The sequence below is a fragment of the Mesocricetus auratus genome, unplaced genomic scaffold (assembly GCF_017639785.1).
Source record: "Mesocricetus auratus isolate SY011 unplaced genomic scaffold, BCM_Maur_2.0 Super-Scaffold_100006, whole genome shotgun sequence".
Classification (NCBI taxonomy): domain Eukaryota; kingdom Metazoa; phylum Chordata; class Mammalia; order Rodentia; family Cricetidae; genus Mesocricetus; species Mesocricetus auratus.
In genome coordinates, this window is record NW_024429190.1 from 101,067,180 (window position 1) to 101,087,366 (window position 20,187).

Consider the following 20,187-nt stretch of genomic DNA (forward strand, 5'->3'; position numbering starts at 1 on the left):
GGTTCGCCCTGAGTGTGGTGATATATTGTTTATGATCTCATAAAGCTTGCCTGGGGATCAGAATGCAAAGTTCACCACGCTAGTTAGCCATAGACGCCAGGCAGTGGTGGCGCACACCTTTAATCCCAGGATTCAGGAGACAGAGGCAGATGGATCTCTGTGAGTTCAAATCCACCCAGGGCTAAAAGAACAGAGCTCACGCCTTTAATCCCAGCACTAGAGAGGTCTATAAGGAAGAAGCCAAGGGTCTCATGCGAGACTCAGTTTCCAGGCACAGGGAAGACAGGATCTCCCTTTCAGCCTCGGTAGAGGTAAGAGCTACTGGCTGGCTGCTTTGCTTCTCTGGTCTGTCTCTGGGTTTTTGTTATTCTCGTTACAGCTGACGATTCAGTGTCTGTCATCATTTGTTATCTTTATGATTTCTGCTCATCTTCTGCTCCTTTCATTTTCTTCTGCAGTCCTCATGAGAACTCAGCCTTTCTTCTGACCCCCACTTCTCCGTCCACTCTGTCCTCCCTGTCCCCTGGCACCCATGCCCTGCCCTGCCACTGCCTACTGGGCTGTCAGCTCTCCCCAGTTCTCATCATGGGCTTCCAGTAGGCCTGGCCTTGGCCCAACTCCTCCTGAGGATGCTTCTTCCCATTTGATGTCTTTTCACTAATTGTCCCCAGTTGCATCCCTTCCCAAGGCTGTGACTTTGGTCACTCGGTCACATGGGTTCTTGCCTTTGTCACCTAGCCAGGTCAGGGAGTGTACTTTGACCTCGGCTACAAATTGCAGTTCCCAACCATTTTGCTGGCCTTTTCTGCCTCCGCCTCTAGGGCCCTTAGACTCTATAAGTAACACACGAAGGCCCCGGCTCATTCCCAAGTGCCCAAATCCTCGGCGGGAGCTGAGGTGTTGATGGCCATTTTGCAGAGGAGCTGCTCCATAGGCAGTTGAGTGGGGAGAGGCCTGTAGGGTCTCCGTGGGCCAGATTACAGACCTAGCCGTGAAGACAGCCTTAATTAACTGCTGCTTCACTGGCCATCCCTGGTTAGACGTGGTCTCTAGAAGCTCATGACCAAGTCACTGGGGAGTAGAAGGCAGTCAGTCTGCTGTTCTTTCTGTGACCGTGCCCCAGGATGACCAAGTTGCCTTTATGGAGAAGAGTGGAGAATATCAAACCTCTGGTGCACGCAGCAGTCAGGATGAATCTGAGTGTGCCCTGTCACGTGAAGCAAGCCAGTCAAATGTGGAAGGCTGGGCGCTGCGGAATTCCACGTATGTGACGTTCTGGAAAAGTCAAAAGGACAGAAGTAGGAAACTAACAGTTGCCAGGCACTGGGCTGAGGAGGGGGCTTGGGGTGGGGTGGGGGGGTTCCATTGTCGTGGCAGGCATGTGCCTACAAGCTATATCAACGCTTTTACACCCAAAGAGTGAATTTCACTGAGCACAGCAGTGTATTGTAAAAAGCAAATTAAGAGCTGGGCCTGTAGCATGCCCACAGGCCTGACTTGTATCCAGCCCTGCATAAAAAGTGGGCGTGCCTGTGCCCCTCCTGTCTGTAATCCTAGTGGGAGGATCAAAGATTTAAAACCATCCTTGGCTGCTTAGTGAGTTTGAAGTCAGCCCAGGCTGCAGGAGACCCCGCCTCTTAAGGAAGAAAACACTTTAGGGGCTGATATTCAGGATTACCAGGGGTCTGTGGCTATCTTGGCTAAAGAGTAAGGCCCTGTCTCAAAACACACACCAGGAGAAAAAAAAAATCAGGTTAATTGATGAAATGAAATTCAATCCAGGCTCCCAGCAAGGAAGAAAGAAATGTCATTGTCATCTGCCAGTGGTTCACGCCTAACTCCCGTTTCACAAATGTGGAAACTGAGGCTAGGTCCTGAGGGGATACCACTTCCTGTATGTCCTCTTACCCCTCTTGCCCCTGGTGCCACATGAGGAGCTGGTGTAGCTGGCTTCACCCTCTGCAATTCACTAACTAGAGCGGCCAACGCCCCTGACCCTTTCACAGGTCACCTAAGGCCGCCAGTAAACACACATGTTATATTACAACTCATAGCAGTAGCAAAATTACAGTTATGAAGTAGCAAACGAAAATAATTTTCTGATTGGGGCCACCAGAACACCAGTGACTGCGTTATAAAGGCCCCAGCGTTAGTAAGGTAGAGAACCACCGTTGTAGCGGATGGGAGAAGGCTCCCTCAGCCGCGGTGCCGTAGTGGAGCTAGGGAGGAGCTCCTGGGGTGCTGCCCTGAGTGGGGACTCGGGGAGTATTGAGTGAGAGGTGCTAGGGAGGAGAGGGGCTCCCAGTGGGGAGGGGCAGTCCTCTCAGCTAAGAGGTTGGAATCAGGGATACAGCTCGTTTAAGTGGTTGAGTTTGGCTTTGGGTACTTGGAGGCCTCTGAAGGTGAGGGCTGTGCAGAGCCCAGGCTGGCGTCCTCTGGTCTCCACCCTTACTTCCTGACCTGTTTCTGGAGTTAGAAGGTGCTGGAAACACAGACGCACCTGTGTGGAGGTGCAGATGGGTGTCTGTCTGTCTGTCTTTCTTACCAGCAACCCCTACTCATTCCCCCTTAGACTGAAATGTTCAGTCTGCAGATAAGTTGCCCCCAGCAGAGCCTTGGGCATCTGTAACTTTGAGGTTCTTGATGGACGATGCTTCCCTGAGCAGCCTGGGGGTGGGGGGTAGATGGTTCAGAATCAACTTCAGAGGTTTGTCTCAGTCCTGTTCCCTGAACAAAGCCTTCCCAGGGAGCTAGCCAGCCCAGCAGCACGCGAGTGGCCTCTCCAGCTGGAAGTCCCCAAGACCTCCCTTGGCTAAGGACAGGAGTGTTCATTAACACCTGAGTGTGTGTGGCCCACTCACGCCAGCCAGGCCCGTGGGAGATGCCAGGCAGACAAATGTGTATGGAGTGGGCGTGGTCGCATCACTGGAGGTCGCCAGAGACCCAGGCTCTGTTTTCCTTCTCAGAACCCCGCTTTTCTCTTCCATCTTTCCCACGTTGCTGACTCTGCGTTCTGCTGCCCACCCACAAGCCTAGCCAAGGTGACAGAGACCCAGCAAAGGGCAGCAGATTCAAGGACGCCGCTGGGCAGCCAGCTGCAGGCATCCTGTGCTATCCAGGCCGCCTCACAGCTAAGCTAGTACCTCGCTTCCTCAAGCTTACGTCTAAGTGGGGTGCAGCGGTGCTTGCCTGAGGAAGTGGAGGAAAAGATCAGAAGTCAGGGCAGCATGGGATACAAGAGAACTATGCCTCCCAGCAAACAAACAAACAAACCAAACCGATAAGAACAAAGCCCAAGCCTGGAGAGTTGAGCGCAGTGGTCAAGCGCTCTCTTCCAAACAGCAACTCACAAGAGTGTGACTCCAGTTCTAGTGGGTCTCACGCCCTCTTCTGGCCACCGTGGGTGGTGCGCATAGATACATGCAGGCAAAGCACCCACACACATAAAAATAAATCTTTGGAAAAAATAAATGTAAGTAAATGGTAGTGCATGCCCACTCTCGTTTAAAACCATGTGTTCATTTGGGAGGGCTCTCCAGGCTTCTTATTTCCCTTTGGAAAATTTCACAGGCCAGGGCTGAGAAAAACCCTTCTCTCTCGGAAAATATGCATATGTATGCATACACATACACATGCATGTATAATGCATATATACATAATATGTATGTATAACATATACACATGTATCTCACACACAAGCACACACACACTTCCTGTAACAGTCCGGGTTTCTGGGATGGGAAGGGTGTGTTGACACTCCTCAGGCTAGCAGCAGCAGGTGTGTGTAATGGGGGGAGGGTCAGTCCTCATTTGGCCATCGAGCGCCCTGGAGGGGTGGCTCCACTGCCCAAGACCAGAAGAGGGTGTTTCGATATCGATCTTATTCTGAGAGTCAGACTGATCCAAAATACTATCCTTTCCATATAGGTCCCTGGCATTTCAAAGCCTGTAAAAGTCTGGGTGGAGAGTATATCCACTTGGCTATAGTTGCTGGCAGCTGGATGAGCTTCGTGGAATGCACTAACAGTTGTTTTGGAAAACGTACAAGGAATTAAAATTCTACCATCATCAATACTACAGTATTTACCTCAAATTAAAAAAAAACAAACGAACCATAACCCGAGTTGATTCATTGTGTAGCATTATGCCCTGCTGTTTGTCCCCCCGCTTTTTTTGAGAGAAGGCTTCATGTGTTCTACACTGGCCTTGAACGTACTGTGTAGCTGAGAATGATCTTCATGCCTTTGCCTCCCAAGAGCTGGGATTGCAAGGGTGCAGTCCAATGCTGGTTTATAACCTACGTTTTATTTTATTTAAAATTCTTATTTTATGTGCATTGGTGTGAAGGTGTCAGATCCTGAGTTACAGACAGTTGTGAGCTGCCATGTGGGTGCTAGGAATTGAACCCGGGTCCTCTGGAGGAGCAGTCAGTGCTCTTAACAGCCGAGCCATGTCTCCAGCCCCTACCCTACCTTTTGGTTTTAGTTATTTTAATAGGACTGTTCCCTATGACACCCACAAATTAGCAGTGTCCCTTCAGGGGGCTTGTCCCTCCTTCTCTCTGTCCCCTCCCATCCTTCTGCCACTAATTAGAGGGCATCTCTTGTGAGGATCTGGGATCTAGGACAGTAATTTCAAGAGAATGTCCACAGACAATCTGGCGGTGGGGGGGGGGTGGGCATTTTCTCAATTGAGGTTTCTCTTTCCCAAATGATTCTAGCTTGTGTCTAGTTGACAAAAACGCCAGCCGGCCCCCACCTCTGTCCATTCACACATTCAGTCGCTCACCAGCTTCATACTGCATGTCAGGGACTGAGCTGGACCGCAGAGACAGGGCGATGGACAACGACACAACCCCCGAGGGAGTAAAGTCGGGAGACCCTTGCGCACTGTGAGCAAGGTCTGGGGTAGTCACCTGAAAACAGTCTGTGAGTTTTGGGGAGATTGCAGATGGGATCTCAGTGGTTTTGATTTGCATTTCCCTGATGACTAAGGATGCTGATTGAGCATTTCCTTAGGTGTCTCTCCACCACTTGTGATTGTTCTGTTGAGAATTCTCTATTTAGATCTGTACCCCATTTTTAAACTGGATTAGTTGATGGTTTGATGTCTAGTTTCTTGAGCTCTTTGTATATTTTGGAGATCAGCCCTCTGTCAGATGTGGGGTTGGTGAAGATCTTTTCCCATTCTGTAGGGATCACTTGCCTTTCTTAACAAGACTTCTTGTACAAAGAAAAGTAATTTTTTGGGGGTTCCAGGTGCTGCAGACTGCTCATTTGCCTAAGTTACTTTTAACAAAAGGCTTGCTTTTATGTCACTGATGACCGCAGTGCCTTTGGGAATGGCGGCACACAGGTATTTCTGTGTTAGCAGGAATTTTTTTCCCTTTCATCCTTCCAGACTGGCTTCCTTCTGTGGTGGACGTTCTACATAAAATAGTCCCAACAGCACTGAGTTTTTGCCTGTCAGCTCGACCACACGTCAGAAGGACAGTCTGTCTTTTTCTTTAATTCTAGAAATGCGGTTGCCTTTGGCGCGGCAGGGTCACCTGCTCGTGTGCTGTGGAGCTTGCAGTTGGCCCTTCTTGAATCCTTGAGAGCAGGGGAAAGGTCACTCTGCAGCAGAGGAATGTGCTGGGAAGGGGAAGCAGCTGGTGACCACCCTTGCAACAACTGCCAGGGAAGCGGGGTCCCCTCAAGGGTCCCAGCCTGCCACCGCGACCTCAGTGCTCAGTGTGGCAGCCTCTGAGGGTGATGCTGACTCCCTTGTTCACCCAGGGTCCTTCCAGCTCGGTTTGAGTTATTTTGTATCAATACCTGAAAACAGGCATGGTTTTACTAAATCCCCAGCTTGAAGTTCAGGGTTCTGGGTCCTGCTGAAATACAAGCTAGTTTTTGGTGTTGGTGACCAGCTGGGGTTGCACTGGGGAGTAGGGGTGGCTTTGCTGCATCTACAAGGCTGTGGCCCTTGGGTACACACGCCTGTATGGTTGGGCTGTGGGGCTGCGTTAACGTTACTGTCTGGTGATGGGACTGGAACACCCCAAAGACCAAGGTGACTTGTTGAGGAAGACTTGCCTTGGCTCACCTCTCAAGGTACTCGTAAGTGTGCCATCATTGAGACATCAAGGGGTTGTCAACAACTGTGCAGAGAAACAGCGTGTGGATGCTAGCACGTTTGCAAGATGCTGGACGTGACCCAGAGGTTTCTGTTTCGTGGTTCTGTCTCAACAGACCCATGCCCTTGTATCTCCTGGTAAACGGGGAGGGATGGTGGGATTTACTGGTTCTTTCTGTTTGTCAGAGCCTTGAGGGACAAATATCTACCTGTCTGGTGGAAGACCAGGGAGTGAGTGAGTAATACCAGAGCTAGGAAAACCACACCAGCCCCCCACTACAGGAAGAAGTGGCAGCTACAGGCAGTCAGCCACAGGTTGGGTTAGCTTTCCAGGGTCAGACTGCAGAGGGCAGGAGTTCTCAGGGTGGCTGATTGGACGAGGAGCCTGGCAGGGTTGTGTGATCTGTCAGGACGCTGGGCCTCAGCCTTCCTTACCCTGCAATTCTTCAATGTTGTTCTCATGTTGTGGTGACCCCAACCATAAGATTATTTTCATTGCTAGTTCACAACTGTGGTTTTGCTACTGTTAGGGAGCGTAAAGTAAATATCTATGTTTTCCAATAGCCTAGGCAACCCCAACGAGGTCGTGACCCACAGGTTGAGAGCCATGCTGTGGAGTCACATGGGAGGAGCCACCTGAGTTGTTTATGTCTGTGATCATGTGAGTCTAAAGTTTCAGATTCAGGGAATCTATAACAGGGAGTATGGTTCAGGGACTGTGTAGCATGGTAAGTGTGGGGTTAGTCTTAACTCTGGGAAGTCACCACTGGGGAATTAGCTTTTTAAGAATTTTTGGGGGGGTTGTTTTGGTTTTTTTTGAGACAGAGTTTCCCTGTATTGTTTTGGAGGCTATCCTGGAACTCGCTGTGTAGACCAGGCTGGTCTCAAACTCACAGAGATTCTGCCTGCCTCTGCCTCCCGAGTGCTGGGATTAAAGGCGTGTGCCACCAATGCCCTGCTTTTTAAGAACAATTTTATTGTTTCTCCTTTAACCTTAAGGAATTCTGGAAGCTCATTCATGCCGCTAGTATCCTAACAGGTGTTTTGTTTAGGAGTATTTTTGACTGGTAAAAGCAACAGTTTTATTTTGATATGGCTATCTGAGCTAGGGATGTCCCTGTAATCCCAGCTACCTAAGAGGTGGAGGCCTGAAGATTGTCTGGATTTGAGGGCAGACAATCTCAAAAAAAAATCTATTCAGATATCCATGTAACTCCACAAGATTTGGGTTCCACACTGACAACTCCCTGTGCCCAGCTGTCCTCTTGCAAATCTGTGCTCTGTCTCTCTCCTGAGAGGGTCCTTGTCCTTTGCCACAGTCAGGCTGGGCTGTGGGAGAGGGCATCGGCTACCTTCTCTGCAGACCTCGTTATTCTCTGTGGTCCAGATGCATCCAGGGGACAGTCTTATAAAAGTGTGAGCAAGTTGGGGGCCAGGTGAAGATGAGGTGAACTTGTAAGTGCTGGCTGTGCCCCTGGCTCAAGCTGTGCCCCAGAGGGCCTGAGAGGAGCATCTGCTTGGGTACGGAGGGGAGGTTGCCATGGTGGCAGCTATAGTAACACGGATGCAAGCATTGGCTCTGCTCTCCCAGCTGGAAGGTGGTGAAATGCCCAGGAGAATGGCCTTGCGTTGCCCTGTGCATTCAGACAGGCTGTGCTTGCTGGAAACGTTTGGTGAGTGACACATGATTGGTGTACCTGGTACATTAAGGGTCCAGGGGGGGGGGGGAATCTTATGAAACTTCGTTAAGCTCAGATGCCCATAAGTTGGGCTGCCTGCTTGTGGGTGTTTCGAAGTCTGACCCCAGTACCTACCTACCTGCCCACTGTTATCACCCTATACTAGAGGAGCCTGTGCAGATCTAGGGAGTTGATTAGCACAAAAAGAACACCACCAGGGCTGGGTCGGTGGGTGGCTCTCAGTGGATAAAGTGCTTGCTGTGCAAGCGTGGGTACCCATGTAGCGACCGGGGGCAGTGGGGTGGCGTGTGCCTGTAGCCCCAGTAAGAGGGAGGGGCAGCAATGGGCACCTACCTTGACCTCACTGGCCACCTAGCCTAAGATGCGTTCCAGGGTTAGTGCTGGAACCTGGGGTGATCAAGGAAGATGTCCTGATGTCAACCTCTGGCCACGTCACACAAACAGTATTAATGCCATGAAAATGCTGTTACTCTCCAGCTCATACCCCCTCCCCCTTCATACCCGCTCCGTCTTTCCGGCTGCCTGAGAGGTTGACCAGGCCTTGGGGATGACCTGCTGTTTGCCACAGTGCCTAGATCTCCCCACTGTTGGTGAGCTTGGCATTGCCCTCCCTTTCCTGGTCATGTGCTCTGGCAAGCCTGCCCTCGGGCTAGGCTCCACCACTGTATTTCAACTGACAGTTTGGGAATAAACAGGTTTTTATGTGTGGCCCCAGCCACTGCCAAGAACAGCCTTTATGGAGCTTCTAATTACCCTGGAGACTGTGGTGGGTCTCTGTCAGAGTCAATAAACTACTTCACATGATGCTGGCTAATTTGAGAATTTGTGGTGTCTTAGCTGCTCGGAGCAAGAGAGTGTTAATTAGGAAGGCCCATTCTATGGACTGGGTTTTAGGATTTTGGTCTTAGACATGCTGGGCCACCTACCTGCTGATTTATTAGCTGCAGGTCAACACAGATTGATTAAGATATGAAGACTTTCTTCTGCTCCTCCCTCCCCGGATGAAATTCAGATAACAACAAAGACTCCTTACAGGTGGTGCATAGGAACTGGAAAAGGGTTGGGGTCCTAGAGACTGTTGAACAGATCTCCTTTCTGTTTGCTTATGACTCAGATACAGTTTGACAGGTTTACTTTTTCCCTTATATTATTTGTGCACAAAGATCAGAAAGATAGTTTTTTATTCATAGTGATTTGTAAGATTTATTTTCTTATTTATAGGTATGTATGTGTGTGTGTGTGTGTGTGTGTGTGTGTGTGTGTGTGTGTGTGTGCCTGCACACATGCTTGCTTGCCCATGGAGGTCAAATGAGGCCATCAGATCCCTGGAGCTGGAGTTACAGGCAGTTATGAGCCATCTGACAAATGTGTGCTTAAATGCTCTTAACTGCTGAGTCATCACTTCAGCCCTTCATGGTAATTAAAAAAACCTTTTTAAGAATTACTTGCTCTAAATTCCTTTAAAATATTCAGAAAAGTCAGCCATGGAGGTTTTTAAAGGACTGGAAATGTGGGTCAGTGGTGGACACTTGCCTAGAATGCATGAGGCTCTGGAATTTGTCCCCAGCCCTGGTAGATGAGAAAGAATGGCTGGGCCTGGTGGCACACGTCCTCAGCACTCGGGACCTGGCTAAGGCAGGAGTACGTCAATTTCAGGCTAACCTGAGATCCCTGTGTGTGCCTTTGCGTGTCCGCCCACCTCTCTGCCTTCCTGGTGCTGGGGTTACGGGAGTGCACCTCCACGTCTGGCTGTTTGCATGGGTCTGGTGCTGTGAGCTCAGGTCCTCACACTGGCACAGCACGCACTTTGCAGATTGGGCCGTCCCCCAGCTCTCCTCTGTTTTCTGTGTGCGCGTGTGAGTGCGTGTGTGGGTGTGCGAGAGAGAGACAGAGACAGAGAGAAACAGAGAGAGAGAGAGACACAGAGAGAGAGAGACAGAGAGACAGAGAGAGAGAGAGAGTGTGTGTGTGTGTGTGTGTGTGTGTGTGTGTGTGTATGTGTTTTGAGACAGTGTCTCACTGTTTAGCACAGCCTAGCCTGAAGCTCTCTATACCGACTGGACTGGCCTTGAACTCAGACATCTCCTGACTTCTGCCTTCCAAGCCCTAGGATTAAAGTTGTGTATCCCCACACCTGGCTCCATTGTTTTCCTGGGATGACAGCCATTCTGACTAGGGTAGATGACATCTCAAGGCAGATTTAATTGATTTCTCTGAGGATGGTTTACTTAATCAGCCATTTCCTCACTGGATGAGAGAGAGAGAGAGTGTGTGTGTGTTTATTTTCAGTTCTGTGTGCCCTGGGTGTTGCACTTCTGTGGGTACTTGCCGGTGCCCCCTCTGAAGATGGACTCTTCTCTCAGAGATTGTCCCTTGCTGATCTTTCATGTTTTATGTAGTCCCCGTTTTCAATGTTTTAAAGATGCTTTTACTTTACATGCATGTTTGAGTGCTTGCATGTGTGTATGTGTACTGTGTGTGTGCCTGGCACAGAAGAGGGCTTTGGATCCCCTGGAGCTGGAGACACAGGCAATTGTGAGTTACCCTGTGAGCACTGGGAACCAAACCCATCGAGTCTGCAGGGCAGCAAGTGCTCTTCAGCACTGAACCGCTCTTGGGATTGTTTCCTGTGCTACCAGAGTCCCTTTCAGAAAGTTCTGGCCTGTGCTTCTATCTTGAAGGCCATCTTGGGGCCAGCAAGATGCCGGCAGGTGAAGGGGTTTTCTGTGAAGGCCTGGGCCTTAGCTCAGTGCTCGAAGCCACAGAGAGGAAGGAGAGAGCCAACTCCACAGGCACAGCTCCCAGATAAATAGATGTTATATGATTTTACATTATGCCTCGGTAACTGTGTGAGTTCATCTCTGGCTCTTGTGTTCCATTTTGTGACGATACCATGCTGTTTTCCTCACCACGGCTCTATAGTATAATTTGAGGTTGGACACTGTGAAACTTCCAATGCCATTATGTCTGCTAAGGTTGGCATTGGCCAGTTGGGGGGGGTCTCTGTGCTTCTGTGTGAACTTTAGGGGTTTTGTTTTTGTTTTTCTAGTTTGATAAAGGAACGCTATTGGGATTTGGGTGGAGATCACAGCCAATCTGTGAATCGATTTTGGTAATGTTTTCACAGTATTTATTCTTTCCGCAGTGGTTTTATTGTGTGTTTCTTCTGTGCACCTTGGAGCGAGAACCGCTAAGGTTCAAATCCCAGCTTTGCCATCAAATTAGCTTTGTGCTTTGGGGCAAATCGTTTAACCTGTTAAAGCCTTGGTTTCTTCGTTTGTGAAGTAGGGTTAACAACAGCATCTACTCATAAAATTGCTTGGAAAGCAGAACGAGTTAATGTTTAATAGGCCGGTAGGACAGTACCTGGCACACAGTGGGTACTCTAGGAATGTTGGCTTGCTAAAAGGAGACCTTAACAACGGTCTCTAATAGAGCGACTGAGGAGTTCCGTGTGTACGCGCTGAAGGCCAGTGCTGGCAAGGATGGGGTGCCCGTGACCACATCCAGGGTTTTCCTCCGGAGCAGGGTGCTCTGGTGTCTTACTCCACACAGGGTGGGGGCAGCACTCTAGGGGGCTCATGGGAAGGTAGAGTCTGAGCATGGTTAGGAAAACACACACCCAGGAAATAAGGAGAAAGATAACAGCCTGTGCTTATAGAGTAGAAAACTAATGCTTCCTTCGGGAGGGGTGTGAAGCTGATCTGCCGGGCTGTGACCTGCACGCTCGGGATGTGGATTTCCGTAGGATACAAGGAAACCTTTCACACTGCAAGCGTGCTGCCCTTCAGAAGGGTACAGTTGGGGTGACGGAGGGAGATCCCTCCCTTGGCTTCTAAAAGTGCCCTCCAGTGCTTCAGAATCACCATTCATAGCCTCTGGATATAAAAAAGAAAATGCTTCCAACACCAAATTTTCAAAGAACCTCTAACAGTGTTACAAAACACCCCTTAAAATATCTCACAGTGGTAGTGCACGCCTTTAATCCCAGCACTCAGGAGACAGAGGCAGGTGGATCTCTGTGAGTTCGAGGCCAGCCTGGTCTACAAGAGCTCTCCAAAGCCACAGAGAAACCCTGTCCCGAAAAACCAAACAAGCAAGCAAAAAAAATCCCATGGTTTCTATGGATTCCAGCAGCTCACAGTTGGCATCCGTGTTTGGAGTTTGGGCACGCCCTGTCAGAGGGGTGAGAACACCTATTGCTTGGTGTATTGTGTGTGCCGAGCAAGTGCCCTGTGGTCACAGGAGAGGCGGGGCACTTCGGCTACACCGCTTCTCATCATCTTCCCCAGAGTGGGGGCCCCGTTAACCTGGGCTGTCCAGGAACATTCAGGAAAGTCCTTGATTTGCCGTGGCCTTCTCCAAGTGGACTGTAAAATGACAGACAATATGCCCGCTTCAGGGAGGTCATGGTTTCAAGACTTCACTGGACTGGCAGGTAGTTGGGATCTCTGTCAACTCTCACTCTGTACGAATAGCGCATCTGCCCCCCCCATTGGGCGGAGCTCTTGCCCTCAGCCCCACTAACATCCTCGTGGAAAGTCTCTGGGGACCTCTCTCTGTTCCCCCACCTGGTGGTCCACAGACTTCCTTGAAGGACATGTGCCATTTGCCCCCCACAGTGTCCCCTCCCTCGAGTGCCTTCTTGTCTTGGCAGGCGCCTTGGCGTGCTTGTAGGCAGACTGTTGGAGCACTCTCTGCCGCTTGTGCGCGCCCGTGCAACCTCAGCTCCCCCCCCAGGCCTCTGCCGGTTCAAGTGTGGCGTGTCTGCTTTTGGGTTCTGTCCCAACTCCATTCTCCCCACAGGCCTTCCCTCTGTCCCAGCTGGGTCTAGAACTCGGGGGACATCCTTAATTCTTCTATTCCACCAGTCTCCCGACACATACCTTCTGCCACCACTGGTCCAAGTCCCTGCCATTCCTCATGGGGCCATCGAAGGACTGTCCCACCTTTCTCCTGTCCAGCGTTGTTTCTTGGAGCTCTGTTCACGCTGCGCGCGTGGGGGGCGGGGGGACGGGGGGGACAGGGGGACGGGGGCCGCATCCTTTGACGATTTAGACCAGTTTGTCTTCTGCTCGGAGCTAAAATCTCAAGGTCTTGCCTGTAGAACTCTGACCCTGGTTCTCGCTCCGGTGACTCCGTACTCTCTGGCCACTCCCTGCCTCAATTCGCCGTTCCATGTCATTAGCTGTGCCAAACATTTCCCCACCGCCCAAGGACCTTGGATGTTCAGGCCTCAGGAGACTTCTCCCCGTTCTTTCAAGGCCTGTGGCAAGTCACCGCTCCTCTCAGAGAAGCCTGCCCTGCCCTGTCCACGGGAAATAGTAGCTAGTGTCTCCTCCCCCACCCCCGGGCCCTGCTCTGTTCTCAGCAGGAGCTCCCAAGAGAGCGGGCACCGCGATTTGCTCTCAGTTATATCCCCAGCCCTAACGTAGTGCCCGGCGTGCCGCGGACGGCGCAGGTCTTTGGTGGGAGCCATAATAATAATAATAATAATAATAATAATAATAATAATGATAAATCGCCATGACGATTATTCCTCCGCTCCTCAGAGCCTCCCTGTGAGGGTGAAGTCTTACCCTTTTCCGTGTCAGACTGAAGGTTGGGAGCAGGCGGGGAAGTCGCCCAAGGTCGCTGTGGCCCTGGCCTTGGATCCTGCAGCACCGTTTCTCCCGCCCCTGGCCTGTCTTTCCAGAAACGTCTGTCATGGCTGACCAGCTTGTGGAAATGTCAGCGGCACCCCCTGGTTAATCCTTGGAACTTGGAGAAGGGCAAGAGCCTTGTCCCTTGTCGTGACGGGCGATATCTTGGGAGAGTCCTGGGTTCATCACAGGCTCTTCCTCCCCACCCCCAGTGGCTGGGGCAGGAACTATGCCAGGCCCTGGGAAGAAGATAATCTTACAGGACCCAGCACCCTCCAGGATTCCGGGAAGGGCCGTGAGGGACCTGGGCCATCATCTCTTCTCAGCCCGCCATGGTAGCGTTCCCTCCAGGGCTGCCCATGTGGACGGCTCCGGTGTGAGAAGCTGGCAGCCATTTGACCCCCTGTAGCCACAGGGCGTCCACAAGGCAGGACGTCCACAGGGAGTCACAGGGCGTCCACAGGGAGTCACAGGGCAGGGCGTCCACAGGGAGTCACAGGGCGTCCACAGGGAGTCACAGGGCGTCCACAGGGTGTCATAGGGCAGGGCGTCCACAGGGCGTCCTTGAGGGCCCACGAGGCTGGAGGAAGGAAGGCCCAGGGAACTGAGGCAGCATAGTGAGGCTGCGTCCTCAGGCTGGCTGGGGCCAGAGACCTTGATGGCTCAGCCGTGGGAGCTGCCTTCCCTGCTCCCCAGGTGCATGGGCTGCCCTACTGTGTGCCCCCACCCCCCTGCCGTGTGCTACCCTGGTGTGTGCTGCCCTCCTGCTGTGTGATATCCTACTGTGTGCTGCCCCCTGCTGTGTACTGCCCTCCTGCTGTGTGCTGCCCTACTGTGTGCTACCATCCTGCTGTGTGCTGCCCTACTGTGTGCTACCATCTTGCTGTGTGCTGCCCTACTGTGTGCTACCATCCTGCTGTGTGCTGTTCTCCTGTTGCCTGCTGTGTGTGTGTCTTGTGAGGATGTTGAGACCGGGTTTGTCTACCGAGGCCAGCACTAGACATTGTTCATTAAGCTACTACTTTGTGTGAGGTTCAGTTGTGACCCAGCATCCCCAGGCTTGGCCCTGGTCGGGGCACCTTTAACAGGCATCTTCTATGTGTCGGGCCCCAGGGACATGATACTTCAGCTCACCCAACCCTTACCCTCGCTCTCCTTTGAGGGGGGCTGCTGCTCTCTCCGTTTTTTACGTGGAGGAGCTGGAGAGCAGAGATGACAAGTCACCCATCCAGTGTCAAGTCTCTCAGGAGAGCAGAGCTGGCCGCAGCGTCGTCTGCGTTGCACTCACTGGCCAAAGCTGCCCTTTTATGACTCCTCTCTGGAGGCACAGGCCTCCGTGGGGCGGGTCTCCTCAGCTGGGGAAGGTGGCTCTGAAGAGGGACAGGAAGCGAACGCAAAAGGGGCCAGAGAGCCAACCAGTGCAGAAGTCGTGCAGGTGCTCCTGGGAATCCCAAAGCAGGGGTGACAAGCCAGGAGGGGGGAGGGGGAGGAGGCCAGCAGGTGTGGGATGGGGGCTTGCACAGCTGATTCTCCTCTTGCCGATAACACTCCACGGCACAGCCCTCCTCATCCATACTCAGGCTTGCCCTGTTCGCTCTAGCTGCAGACAGAATGCTCTCCTGTGCCCTGGCTGATGATGTCTTACTTACTTGATTATCATGCAGAGATGTTTTCCATCGGATTCACATCTTTTATTTTGCCTGAAAACATTTCTATTTTACCTTCACTTAAAAAAAAAAGTGTGGTAGGGCTGGTAAGATGGCTTAGCAGGTGCAGGCCCTTGGCGGGAGAGAGCTGATTCCTGCAAGGTGTCCTCTGACCTCCGATTGCATGCCGTGGCGCACCCCCCACACGCGATAACTAAATATAATGAGAAGTTAAAAGGGGTTTGTGTGGTCTTCGTGGAGACACCGGGGCTCCTCAGCCTGTGTGTTTGTAACGAGGGAGAGTTCCTGTCTGAATCAAAACCATGAACATTACGTCATCCGATGGTGTCCATTTGGGAATTGTTTGCACGTTAGAAAGAGAGAGAGATACCGGGCATTCGGTCCGACTTTTGGCTGCATCCTGGTTTTGCTGTAGATTTGATTTTCACAGGTGGAAGGCTGACTCTTCTGGGAGTGTGGGACTTTTCTCTTGGGGACCAAGCGGAGGTTCGGGGTGAAAGTAGCTGGTGGGCCCCTCTGGAAGAATCCTCTACCTCATGCCCCGAGCCGTCTGTCTTTCCTCTTGATGAAACAGAACTTCCTCTGTTCATCTAGTCACCGAACAGTAACATTTGGCTTTTCTCTTCCAGACCCAAGAGGCCGAGGCAGAACAACTTCTCAATGTTTCCCTCTCCCAAAGCCTGGAATTTCAGAGGGGTAAGTGTCTGTCCTGGGTGGCCCTGTCCCGTTGGGAACAGAGCTCTGCTTGGTGGGGACATTACCGCGCCTTGCTTTCCTAGCAAGCTTCGCCTACAGACAGCACCTGTGTGTCGTGCATGGCTGGCATCCCCTGCCCTGGGCACAGAGCACGTGGCTGTAGGAGACTCCGGTGAAAATGCCAAGGTCTATCAAGCGAGCACCACGCTATGCTCCTTGGAGTGGAGGAAAAGGGAATACGCCATCTGCCAGTCTGGTGATGAGCAGGCTTAGACCTTCAAGGGTGGCTTGCTTTCCAGGGGTTTAAGGCACACATGGAATTTCCTCAGGGACAAAACAGCAGACTCTTCCCGGCCTGTTGGGTCAAGCCGCTCTTCCTCTCGGCGCCGTCTTCCTTGGTGCGAGTGTGTGACTGCGCGGCACGTGAAGGACCCAAGGCGCTCACGTGGCTGCAGTGGTGACTTTAGGACGGCTGTGCACGCTTCACCCCCGGGCCATCGCCTGCCATGTCCCTCTGTCCAGCTCTGCTCTCCTAGGCATGCTGCACCTAACCCTCTCTGGACAGTTGGTGCGAAGTTGGCTTAGGAGCCCTCCTAGGCGCCCCTGCGTGTCTTACCGTTGTGTCCAGTGAGGCACTTGCTGAAGGAACTTGGAAGCTTGGAAGCCCCAAGTGGAAAGTGCGTAGAGACCTTGTCTATTTTTGTTTACCGGTGTATCTCTAGACCTGGCGTAACGCTTGGTTTGCTGAAGGAATGGATGGCGTTTACCCTGCACAAAACCCAGACATTAGGTTGTGTCTTGAGTCTCCAGTGGGGACTGTTCTGCTTCGTCCCAGCTGGTCCTAGTCACACTTTGAAGCTGTGGATGGAGCACAGCCATCTATTAAGACTGTGGTACACGACACTAATTTTAAACGTTTATTATCTGTGCCTATCTGTGGCATGTGCCATGGTGCATGTGTGGAAGTCTGAGGACAACTTGTGAGTGGGAGTCAGTTCTCTCCCTCACCATATAGGCCCTAGGGCTGAACGCAGGTCGTCCAGTTTGGCGACAGTCACCTTTACCCAGCGAGCCGTCTCAATGGTCCATGATACTGCTTTCGCTTGGGTTAGAGCACAGAGGACACTTTTCACTGAGTTCAAGGAGAACCGTACTGACTTCCGAGGCAGGCGCGTGGCTGACTGAAGTAGGTCCTGTACGCGCGGCCGCTCATGTATGTATGGGTAACTCTCCACTTCCAAAGTGTGCGCGGTAAATGATCGTGGCCGTCAAGAGATGACTCGCTGTGGGGTGCCATGAGCTTGGGACGTAATGAAACGTGTTCCTCACTGCAGGACAGAGACTTGGCGGGTTGATGTCTGGAGCACCCATAAAGGGAGCTGATGGAGTTTGCAGTATTTCCCAGAGTCATTGACTGGAACTCTGTTGCACCTACCGTCTAGAGACTCTTTGGAAGTCGACTCTATTGTCTTTGGACTGTGGGGACGCTGGATCCGTTGTGAACCATGCGGTCTTTAGGAGGGCCATGTTTTCAGGGTTCTTACCTATCCCCTCTTCTGTGTCCTGCTCTTCAGCCGTTAGCCCAGAGTGGCAGGTGCACAGGGCAGGAAGTCACCTCAGATTGTTGAGGGACTGCCAGGGTTTTAGTACCCAAAGTCCCACACTTCAGGGAACCCTCCGCCCCAGGCCCCCTAGGTTGATTACCCTGTCTATGATCTTGAGATGTCTCTATCTGGTCCCTCTTGGAAAGATTTTTTTTTCTAGAGACAACTATAAGTTGCAGAGGCAAGAGGATCAGGGGTAACGAGTAGTGAGACCCTGCTTCAGAAAGCCTCTGGCTCAAAAGATCATGCACAAGGCCCCAGGTCTGATCCCCAAGGCACTAGATCAGTGAAGCAAAATCTCAACTTGTGAAACTGGCATGAATGACTAAATTTCAATTGGTGCCTGGACTAGCAGCAGTGTTGATCTTACTTCCGGCCCTGGGTTTTACGGGAAAGTCAGACAAACTGGCATCAGGATACATCAAAGGGAAAGGCACTGGGCCTGCCATCCCATAGTCCTCTGTGACCAGGTTCATCTCTCTCTGCCCTGGAGGAGGACCCTCAGTGACGTGTGGGTATATGGGACCCAAGAGAGCTGGAACAATCTCATTCCCAGCAGGACTTGATCCGTGGTGCTGCACACACGCGCGCATGCACACGCACACACTCACACACACACACACACGCACGCACGCACGCACGCACGCACGCATGCACGCACACACACACACACACACACACTGACTGGGAGTTCAGTAGAGCTGCAATGTTCTTTTTCCTCATCTCCGCCTTCAAAGGCTGGGATTAGAGGCAGGCTGTCACTCTCCACCTGGCATTTCTGTGGGTTCTGAGGATCCAAGCTCTAGTTGCTCAGCAGGCACTCTAACCTCTGGGCTGCTTGCAGATGAGCTAGGAAATGCTTCACAGAGGAGAGCTGGAGGGTGGAGACCGCAGGGGACATTCGGATGCCTTCTAGGTGGCTTCTCTGCCCCCCCCCCCCAGACTTTGGAAGACATTTTGGGACTCTCAGGTTTAGAAGGACATACAGTATAGCCTCTGCTTTCTCACTCTTAGCGGAAGGCCCAGTCAGGACTCTGGCCACAGGTGATGATCTCGGTGTGAACCACCTGGAGTGAAAAGGGAATTGATGGCCCATGTGACCGAGGTAAACCAAGGCGGATGGGCTTTAGGCGTGGCTATGTCAGCTCTGTCGTTCTCTGCCTCCTCCTCCTCCTCCTCCTGTCTGTGGACTGTTTCTTTTCTTAGGGGGACAGGGTGATCTGAACAGAGGGAACGGATTTTTGTTTCCATGGTCCACAGATGAACTCCGTTCACCTCAGCCTAATCCGTGTGCTGTATGATGGCTAACTCCTAACTCCTGGGACCAGGAGGATGGTGTGCTCTGATTGGACAGGGTTTGGGGAAGGCACCTCCCTCTGGCCAAGTTTTGTGTCACTTGAGGTGAGGCAGGGCCAGTGGCTCAGAGGAAGTGTTTAATGCTGTTTCCCAAAGAGAATGCAATTCCTGGACATAGCTGTGATCACACTAAGGGTCACTCCAAGTTGAGAGTCAGGACCGAAACTGTTAGGATAAAGTTTGGGGGGGGGGGCTTGCTGGAGGGACAAACACGCCAGGCAGACAGAGCTTAAGTGAGAAGTTTCATTAGAAAGGGGAGGGGGGCACAGAGACAGAGAGGACAGAGGAGGAGATGGAGACAGGAAAAGTCCTGTCTGCCCCAGGGCCACAGCGGGAAAGAGAGCCTAAGCAGGTCTGTCCTTTACAGGGTCCTTTGCACCTGCGCGCAGACTGCACAGTCACGGAACCCTGGGCTGACCAGGGCACTGCCTGAGTGCATTCTGCCAGGTGACGGGGGCAGGCCAGCACATGCCTGAATCCTCACAGCCTATGCCCCCCACCTTCAAAGCCTCTGGAGCACCTACCCCCCATGAGACCTTTGGATGCTTTGCCTCTCCCAGAGAGCGGGAAAGGCCAGATTCCTTTCGAGGGCGCGGCTGCTGAGATGAGGCCACCAGACAGTGCCCTCTTTTTTTTGTTGTTGTTGTTTGCTTGTTTTTTCGTTTTTTGAGACAGGGTTTTTGTGTATTGTTTTGGAGGCTGTCCTGGAACTCACTCAGTAGACCAGGCTGGCCTCGAACTCACAGAGATCCGCCTGCCTCCGCCTCCCGAGTGCTGGGGTCAAAGGCATGCACCACCAACGCCCGGCGACAGTGCCCTCTTAATGACCTGAAAGCCCACAGTAAGCAGCTCCCGAGCTGATATCCTGTGTTGACATCCTGCCTGCATGCTGGGGAGGGATCATAGGAGGCCTGTGCCTCTAAGACAGGTGTTCTCGGGACAGATTTAACGGAAGAAAGTAACTTGCCTCTGGCCACCCTTTGTAAGGTAGCTCCTGGATTCCGCTAGCTTCCCTTCACGGTGGTGTCGGCCCATCTTCAGGGACGCTTTCGAGGAACATCTTTTCCGCACAAAATTATTTGCGAGCGGGGGAAAATGTCTGTACTCTTTGTTTCATACTAACTTTCCAAATACACAAGGGACTTTGGCAAAGGTGTAATGCGAGTTTTAAAACCCAGTTGAAAAAGATTGTGAAGGGGTTGGAATAAGCAGTCTCAAAGAGGAAACACAAAGTAGTCAAGCCATTTCATGAACTGATGTTTTTTTTGTTTTTTTTTTTTTTTTGTTTTTTTTTTTTTTGGTTTTTCGAGACAGGGTTTCTCTGTGGCTTTGGAGGTTGTCCTGGAACTCGCTTGGTAGTCCAGGCTGGTCTCGAACTCACAAAGATCCACCTGCCTCTGCCTCC

General features: G+C 51.8%; 1 protein-coding gene across 2 annotated transcripts in view; it reads left to right on the plus strand.

The window, feature by feature from the left end:
* Positions 1-20,187, plus strand: part of Arhgef3 (Rho guanine nucleotide exchange factor 3) — a 273,494-nt gene that overhangs the window by 72,544 nt on the left and 180,763 nt on the right. The window contains exons 1-2 of one of the 2 annotated variants that reach the window (XM_021231584.2): positions 15,414-15,556; positions 15,756-15,822. In XM_021231584.2, coding sequence (XP_021087243.1) covers positions 15,429-15,556; positions 15,756-15,822 — 195 coding nt within the window. In that variant the 5' untranslated portion in view covers positions 15,414-15,428. Of the gene's footprint in view, positions 1-15,413; positions 15,557-15,755; positions 15,823-20,187 lie in introns of those variants that run through there. The other variant, XM_013118846.3, reaches the window with a different exon arrangement.